This window comes from Habropoda laboriosa, unplaced genomic scaffold (assembly GCF_001263275.1).
Source record: "Habropoda laboriosa isolate 0110345459 unplaced genomic scaffold, ASM126327v1 scaffold145, whole genome shotgun sequence".
Classification (NCBI taxonomy): Eukaryota; Metazoa; Arthropoda; class Insecta; order Hymenoptera; family Apidae; genus Habropoda; species Habropoda laboriosa.
The window spans coordinates 1,268,776-1,278,009 of NW_017100307.1; the positions used below are offsets into that span (position 1 = coordinate 1,268,776).

At 36.0% G+C, this 9,234-nt stretch overlaps 1 protein-coding gene across 1 annotated transcript in view; it reads left to right on the forward strand.

Annotated features, from left to right (window-relative positions):
- The first annotated feature begins 996 nt into the window (after positions 1-996).
- LOC108574065 (ras-related protein Rab-23) overlaps positions 997-9,234 on the forward strand; it is a 12,405-nt gene continuing 4,167 nt past the window's right edge. Inside the window, exons 1-3 of the mRNA XM_017936577.1 lie at positions 997-1,029; positions 5,355-5,476; positions 9,040-9,202. Of these exons, the coding sequence (XP_017792066.1) occupies positions 997-1,029; positions 5,355-5,476; positions 9,040-9,202 (318 nt within the window). The remainder of the gene's footprint in view (positions 1,030-5,354; positions 5,477-9,039; positions 9,203-9,234) is intronic.

Here is a 9,234-nt window from a genome sequence, read left to right on the forward strand (position 1 = left end):
TACAACTTTATAATTTTATATGTGTGCATACATATATACAGTATACATAAATATTAGTTATATAGCTATATATAGCACATGTATATTCATATCGTATGTTTATGTATATATGTGAATGCGTATACGTATATATGTATACATATACATACACCGCATGTTTAAAAATATTACAAAAGCAATTCTAACTTCCTTCTTTGTAATTTTTTACATTCCTTACCATTTCTCCCTATTTTTAAAATATCTATATATAGTGTGTATTTTTTTATATAAACAAAATTGCTTTCCAATTATATTTTACTGATTAAATTAAGTTAAATGTACTATTTTAATAACTTGTTACTTTTAATATTTGCTAAGTATATTACTTGGCAATAATACTCTGCTTTAATGTATTTGTAAATATGTCGCATGAAATATATTTACTGCATATATTACAGTTCGAATAAAAATTTTACACAAATTCCTGGAGTAGTATAATGATTTAAAAAGTAAATCTTCTATGTGTTAGTTTCAGTAAAGCTGATATTAAGAACTCGAATTGTAAATTCTTAAATCCGTGAAAGATACATAATTCTTTTTAACTTTATCAAGATCTGACGAAATATTTTCTCCGTTTTTAATTTTTTCCAATGGTTGGCAATTGATCTTGATATGAAATAGAAATGTTACTAGAGAAAGTTACTAAACAGTTAGTCTCGGCAGGTGTCTTGTACAGGTGTTCAGTCGGCTAGTGGCGCGTATTCGCGTGTCCGGTGCGTACGTTGCTCTCTCTGCACGACAAAATATTTAACCGATGTTGATCGCGTACATAAAAAAAGCGTACGTGAATTTTATTTGAAATCTGTAAAAATGTTTCGGTCATGGTGTGAGGTGATTGATTCGAAATACCGTGAAAGGTGATCGTTGCTAAGAGTAAAATTTTCACACGAAAGATCAGCGGCAGGCATCGCAGGATATATTGTAGCTGGATATTATGCTAATCACGTTACGGTCAGAATGCGGGAGGAAGAACTCGAGATATCACTCAAGGTGATCAAAAATCTAATTTTCATTTCCTTTTCGATATTTCTGAATCATAATGATATGTGGTACTTTTTTATACTTATGCGAAGCGAAACTTTAATTGGCGCGCTTTGAAGGGTATTAGAATACATTAACTTTCCTCAATAAGAAGGAAGTAGATTACTTGTTTACACGAAGCGTAACCACTCTTACTTAAATGTACGCTTTTTGTTCTGAAATGGAAGATATAAACAATGATATTATGTTCTAGAATGTTAACAGTTAATTACTTTGCAACTGAATCTATTTTACCCACGTTTATGTTAAGTTTCAAATCAAGTTTCGGAAATGCGTATGCGCAGTGACAGATGTGCATTATCATATATATGTATATACGCAACCGAACCGGCTAATGTTCTATAGGTTAGAAATCACATACTTGTTCCTTTCATTTTTTATCTCTCCTCGAATAAAATACGATAGATAATAAGAATAATTATGAACACAAAGATAGAGAAATAGTACAAATTCACATTAATTACTATTATGTAGCAATTAATTTTCACAAAGTGATTCATCGTTTAAAAAACAAAAGCGTTTGCGCAAAAGGCAGTTGTCACAGGACCACGTATTCAAAATTTACAATACTTAAAAAATCAATAACGTTGAATTTTATTAATTTTACCAATTTTTTAATCAATAAGCAATGATATTAGTATGTATAAATAATACGAATCGAAAAATATCTTTCTTCTTTTAATAATTGTAAAAAAAAGATACTCGCAGATTTTAATATACTTAAAAACTTATATAATATCATTTGGTCCTGCTCCAATGATTGTGGTTTATCTTTCGATTGCTATAACGGTACATACTACATTTTCATAGGCATGTGCTCGTGTAAGACCATGTATTACTTTTACTGTTCTTATTGTCTGCAGTTGGAACAACCAGCGCATGTATGCGTACGTTCTTACATCTTATTTCGTTGTATAGAAATATGCAGCAAAATTAATACTCTCCTGAATAGGACGTTCGCGCATGTTTAAGGTTACTTCATGTTAACACTTTTTTCCCCATTAATTAGATAATAGATAACAGACCATTTATTCAGTAATTCATGTTTGACGTTGTCCAAGTGAAATTATTCACTTGGAAATTATGCCTTTGAAAATCATATTATTAGCCACAATTATTAGCGTTAATCATAACTGGTTAATTTTATTAATAGTCACTAAGATTCACGTGAATATCAGGGTTAATGCTTATATACTGTTATTATAAGTAATGTTTTGTAAATGTGAATGAATTCATTTGTGTATTTGGAATGCGATGATTTCTTATTCAAATAAGAAAGAAATTTAAACACTTTGTTCGAGCCTTTCAACATGTTCGCTGCCACCAAAAAATCGATAGCACGCTGGGCAATACATTACGAACCGCATATGCTGCGTCGGTGGCAGCGAACCTGTTAATCGAGTATTTGATAAATTTTCACAGTCCACTCTATTCGTTGTTACATTTTTGTAACAATTAGTATCGTCGTGGTGAAATTAGAAATGCAAGTTATATTTTACTCTTTCCAGGATTATTTATTAAAGTTTGCTTTAAAGTTCGAAAGAATGCTATTATCGGTCGTGGATGAAATTGGGAAGAGAGGATTAGGTTGCTCGAGAAATTCACACGATTAACATACACCGGTTTAATTAGTATACTGCTCGTCTTCAATAAGCGTGTTCGAATCGCGGCTGGAAATTGCAATTAAGCGAACCCGAACGGAGATGTAACGAAGATCGTTGATTCAATGATGTAATGGTTTGAATTAGTCGAAGACGCTTATGGTAGATTCCAGATATTATTAATAGAAACTGAACCGCACCTTGATTAATAACCACGAATTCCGTTTATTTCGACAACATTAATATGAAAAACGGTATTCCCGATCGGCATATTTCCTGTGAAAGCTCATCCGTTTACGAGGCTATAAAAAAGTCCCAAGAATGTTCGTACATTACGGTGATCCTTCTTCCAATCTAGTACAATATGAAATTCTTTCCCCAAGCTGTGCGATAATATCTACTAAACGATTGTACAGCATTCCATTGATTTATTTATTTTCTACTACTAACAATAAGGTGAAGTCCTTATATCATTTGTTAATATCTCGTATCTTTTTTCGTGAATTATTTAATGTGTGGCGTACTATCAATCATGTCCTTGGAACGATCAAATCGATCCTTTTCATATTTTTTATACATACATGTACGTTACAATTTTAGCATCAAGGAAAATTATCGAAAGAATTGCGATTTTCGCTAAAAAACGTAAATGACCTTGGAATGTCCTTGACGTCCCCTAGCTATGTTTTTCTTCTTGAAATTCTAATAACCGTTCGTTAGGTTAAGTACACGTGATATCCGACGTTTCGAAAAATTGCCAACAAATTATAATACATTAGGTATATGTTGCGACCTTGAACAGCCCGTCACAGCATCTCAAAATTGTAGTATTAAAACAAAGAACATTCAACGTGTAAGTTGCGTAAAGAAATTCTGAAGTACCTACTTTTGAAATTGTTCAATAATCATCCACAATTTCATGGGTATATTTTAAATCGAAATTTTCATATAATCAACCTTCGATAAATGATGCCTAATTTTAGAAACACTGGGTATGTTTATTAGGGTATACATATAGGTCTTCCTATACATATACATAAGTTCCGACAGAAGCTCGATCGTTGAGGACCGGTTCACGTGGACTTGGGCCCTTATCGACTTAACCCACTTCTCGCTTCAGGTGGACCGTTATCTCAATTTTGGCAGAATTATTTAAGGTATTTACGATGTCCTGGTGAACACGATTTCTCGTGATTTTTACACGCGAAGGAATATATCATCTTCCGAGAAATCGAATCGTATTCCTTTGAATATTTATACCCTACCTACCAGTCGAACAAGCTTTTAAAAAAAAGTTAATATTGAAATTTATATTTTAAGTGACACCTCGACGATTCTTCTAAAATGTTCATCGATGGTGTCGCGCGTGAAACTGCTTAATTTAACGTTAACAGTAATATCTTACATAATCGACGAAAAATGATGGCACACCTATGATATCGGTGAGAATGGGTTCATAATTAAGCGCTTCCTCTTTTTCTTTGCCTGAAATTATAACCGGGCAGTAACTGTACATGAAAAACTGTTAATCAACCTGAAATCATAAAAAGCATTCGCACACAATTTAATTAGCTTTCTTCCCTTCTTATTTCACATCTCCATGTTTCCTGTATTAATACTCGTAAGGGCTAACGATTCCTGTTTTATCGATAATCCTGTTCAGAAGATTATCCACTATTGTGGTTGCATTAATACGTGAACAGGAGGAGTCTCTTTGGTCTTCTGTTCAAAATCACGGAAATGAGGTTAAATCGCAGTTGCACACAAAAGTTTCGGCTCATATACAATATCATTACTGTACATCATAACTGTTCGATTGACTTTAGATAATAATGATGAATTAATAATATGATTCCACCATACGATGCTACATCATCCTATTAAAAAACGACGTTGAATCGCACTGGAAATCGTTCGATATACTGCTGTCAGGAGCGAGGCAATTTCATATGCTTCGTAACGAACTTCAATCCTTGACAATATCGCGGATACGTGTTTTATAATCTCGGGTTGAAAAGCGACGTTTCCTTACGACGTTCTTATCGATTGCTTCCTTTATCTACCTATTCAAAACGTTCTTCTTGTGTTTCTCTGATCGAATAATAGTTCGATTATTTCGATCAGTGAAACCTAACCTCGGTAACGAAATAACCATTAGTCAAATCCTGACGTGATAAAGAACGAATTATTCGTATGCAATTACTATTCTTCTCTCGATAATAGTATTTGTATTATACTAATATCATTATTCTTACTTTTGTTAATGTTATCATTATTATCGCTTTTTACCGTTATTACACTTTTTAGTTTAGGTTAGTTTTTTAGATCGATTTGTCTCGATATTCGTGCCACTGAACAAACATTCGACTACTTTTAGTCGATCGTCGTCTCATAATGGGTTGGCAGGAAAGTTGCGCGAGAAATTAACTACAGGATCTATGCTCTTTCTTGCTCGTCTCGACCTACAGGTTTTAGAAAGTCCACCTTCCAGATGATCGCGCGCATATACGCACGCTAGCCTCTGTTGAATTCGAAATTGCCCGTAATGATGGATAGTACCGATACATCGTTCCTAACGAAACGATTTATCGATGTCAATGATACAAGTTTTGATCGATAGAATCGTGAGATATATATATGGAACTATTCTTTTTTTTCTTCCTTTTTTTATAGGTGGTGATAGTCGGTAACGGAGCTGTTGGGAAATCGTCGATGATCCAAAGGTTTTGCAAAGGTACTTACACGAGAGACTACAAGAAGACGATCGGCGTCGATTTTTTGGAACGGGAGATCGAGTAAGTATAAAAAAAAAATTTATAATATTTACTGGGAAAGCGTTTTAATGTAATTTTCTCATTTTTGATTAAAGCTAATGTTACGGATAAAACGACGGTAGATGGCGATATAGATTAAACAATATAGATTAAACGATTCTACATTTAATATCTAAAAAATACCGAAGAACCGATCCTGTCGATAGCCTTTCTTTTTACCGTAATCGGATTATCGCGGAATCTTCATTGGTTAATCAAGAAAAATCCGTTCGAACGAGTTTCGAGCTGCCTGGTATAATAAAGAGTTGTTTGGCTGGTGAAAAGATTTTTGATTCAATCTCGCTAACCTCGAGAAAATTCCTCGTTGAATTTTTTCACGTATTCGCACGGTCCTTTCGCGTATAAACACATTGTTCGTATATGAAACGCATGATGGAATCTCCTTAAATTTCTCTTTACCAACCAGTTGCTCTACATTTATTTACTTATTTGCTTATGCAAATTATCAACGGCACTGGAACAATTTTCCTTGCAAAAAGTAAAAGTGTACGATCGAAGTGAATGCTCCGATTAATCATGCTACTACGTACGCACGAGTACGGCTGTACCTGACCGAAGAATCGTAAAGAAGAAGCTCTCGATATTTGTTTCTAAGCAGCCTGATTTTCGTGCTCTTGTCCAATGTCGATCAAAAAAAAATATCCCACGAACGGTGGGAATATTAATATCCGTGGTAAAAAAAGAAAAAAAATCGTTTTCACGCTGCTAAAAGTATAGGAAGATAAGGAACAGTAAGTCGTCGTCGGTCGATAATTAAAGACCGTGTTAAAGAAGAATGTATAATAGGCATATTCTCTGCCCGGTATACGTAATAACGTTCTTCGAGTTAATTACATTCTGCAGGCAAGAGGACGTTCTACTCTTAGACGTCGTTTTATCATTTTCTGGTAAGAGACCGACAAACCTGGTAGCTAGAGATTTTTTTCCAATCGGTTTTTTTTCGCCTCGACTACTCGATCGTAAAGTGGACTGTCTAATTAAACCTCCGTTATTAGATCTGTTTAATGAAGTTCACGGTACACGCCATTATTCCTTCGATTGCTAATTAAAGAGAAACTATTTTCACTTTAACTTTATCCTCCTTGTAATATTCTACAGGACGGTTTTCTTTCTTTCTCTTCTACGTTCTATTAACATAAATTACAGAATTTACGGTGCATCGTATTACATATTTTCATTTTAAAATTCGCTTAAGATTCGCTCGCTTCCATTGAAATTCCGTTCGTGGTATTTCTTTTTTCTTTTTTTCTTTTCAAGTCAAACACGTTTTTTACGTTGAACAAACGAACAGATGTTTCGGCCGAGGCTTTTTCCATTCTAGAACCGAGCACGCGTTTTTAAATCCCTGAGAAATGCGCGTGTTATTCGTCTCCCGACACACGAGCTATCGTGGGATACTTCCTGATGCACTTTTGCCCCGTCGGTAATCGTGGTCGCCTTTTTAAGAAGGGAAGTACCTTTTTTTTGCGTCTCCTTTCCCTTCGGCTCGAACGCTCGAAAATAAAAGGCGAAATCGGCGAATCGATTAGCAGGGGATCCGGTAACGAGACTAGTTACAACGAACCGTGACACGCTTAATAAGTAATCGTTGGGATATTTTTACAAGTCAAACAGCATCGGTCCGGACAGAGTACTTTTAAATCGTCGATCCACATTCACATCAATGAAAACGCGATAACTGTACACATCTGTGTGGAACGATGAATGAATTCGTTGAATCGAATAACGGAACGCTTGATCTCGCGCAAACTTATGAGTTCATTTGGGAGAAACGCGGTCGAGAGTTTTCTCTTTTCCCTTTTCACGCTTCTTAAGTAGATCGAGTTATTTTAAGTCAGACCGTGGGTTTTGCCGCGTTTTCATTTGCAAAACATCGATACGATTTATAAGGCCTTCCTCGATATACATAAGTATACATACATTTCAGTGGTATTTTCAAGAGAGAGAGAAAAAGAAAGAGAACTTTGTAGGTTCATGCATATATGCATCGGTTATTTTAAGTACGGTGTACCGCTACCACTGCCCTTGATCACGTCAGCATTTCATCTGAATTTATTTAATTCGCATATATATGCACATTCGAGTCGAGAAATACTTAACGATAAACCACAAGGTCCCGTACACGCATTCTCCCGATCACGTGATTTTATATAGCGATTTACATCTCGTGATATTGTAAAAAGAAACGAAAAAAAAAGAGGAGTTTGTTGCTCTATCGTTTTCGTATTATCCCGGTTAACCAGACCGTTCGTTCTTCGTCATCGTTATCTAGAACGGCCGATCTCACATTTCGTTTTTCAAACACACCTCTACCGTGAAATAACTCTCTGTAACATTTTCACTAAGAAAAACACGCTAACGACGGCAAAGAAGAACAAAAAAAAAAACGTGCATAATCTTCCAATTAAAATACCGGGATAATGACGTATAACGGCTATCGAATTAAATCTAAGTCACAGAAACTCCCAAGTGAGCACGATCATAGTGGCACACTAAAGCGATTTCAAAAGCCGTAACGCGTAAATCATTTCATCGTGGCGTGGTTTATGAAACAGTGTATGCAGCGTCTAGTGGGTTTTCAGGAGCTCTGTAGCGCGTTGTAAATCATCTGTGCGAGTTGCCAGTTCAGGAAACGAGCCGACGTGACTCGACACGCAAAACTGAACACTGCAATATTGGGACAGCGTGAAGATTTTCACTGGACGCGTAACAATGTTCAAGCAACCTCTCTGCGCGATGTTCTGTCATATCTTCGATGCTCGTTTTCTTTAAACACAGATCTATGAGCATTTGGATCCACAGATGTATACGAAATTTGTAAAAATTGCAATAAAGATGTTATGCCTTGGTTAAAGATGCAGGCAACAACATAACCTGCATAAATTTTTTTAGCGATTTTCCGAATTAAATTACAGTAGAATCTCGATAGTTGCAAGCGATCCCGACTGTTACATTCCACCAACAGATGGTGGGGATCGTTACTTAGTTACGAGTAAACAAAATGAAGTGCGATAGGAGAAGGGGAAGCGTGGATTTTAGTCTCATAAGTGGGAGGTCTCATGGGACAGATAGGTTACCTCGTTAATTACACGAACCTCGATGCTTATTTGCATTTTTCAGCCTCGTTTTCGCACAACTATTGAGATCCTACTGTATTCAAGCTGTCGATATTGTTTTAGTTGAAACCACTAAACACGTCGCTGTAACATTTCTTCTTTCCTCAAGTTTTCGTAAATTCGAACGAATTACATTTAGCAGAGTAGAATTATTATACACGTTCAATGTTCCTTCTGCTGTCGCTTTGGCAACACGTGAGCATACTTCACTTCAAATGTCTGTATCTTCGATGTTTCTACGAATTTCCGTCCCGAATGTTGGGAAAGCATTCTTCACATATTAAGCGATATCAAGATATTTAAAAAAAAGAAAAGAAATCGATTTTTTTTTCACGTACCTATGTGTATATCCCCCCCCCCCCCCAAATAAGGAAAAAAGTATTCTAAACGTTTCGTTGTGTCCCACAGGGTGGACGGCGAGGACGTAAGACTGATGCTTTGGGATACTGCAGGTCAGGAGGAATTCGACGCAATCACCGCGGCTTATTATCGCGGCGCCCATGCCTGCGTCCTCGCTTATTCAGCTACTGACAGAGATTCCTTCGACGCCATTCCTTCGTGGAAGCTGAAGGTACGACTCTCGTGCACACGAGACACACACCG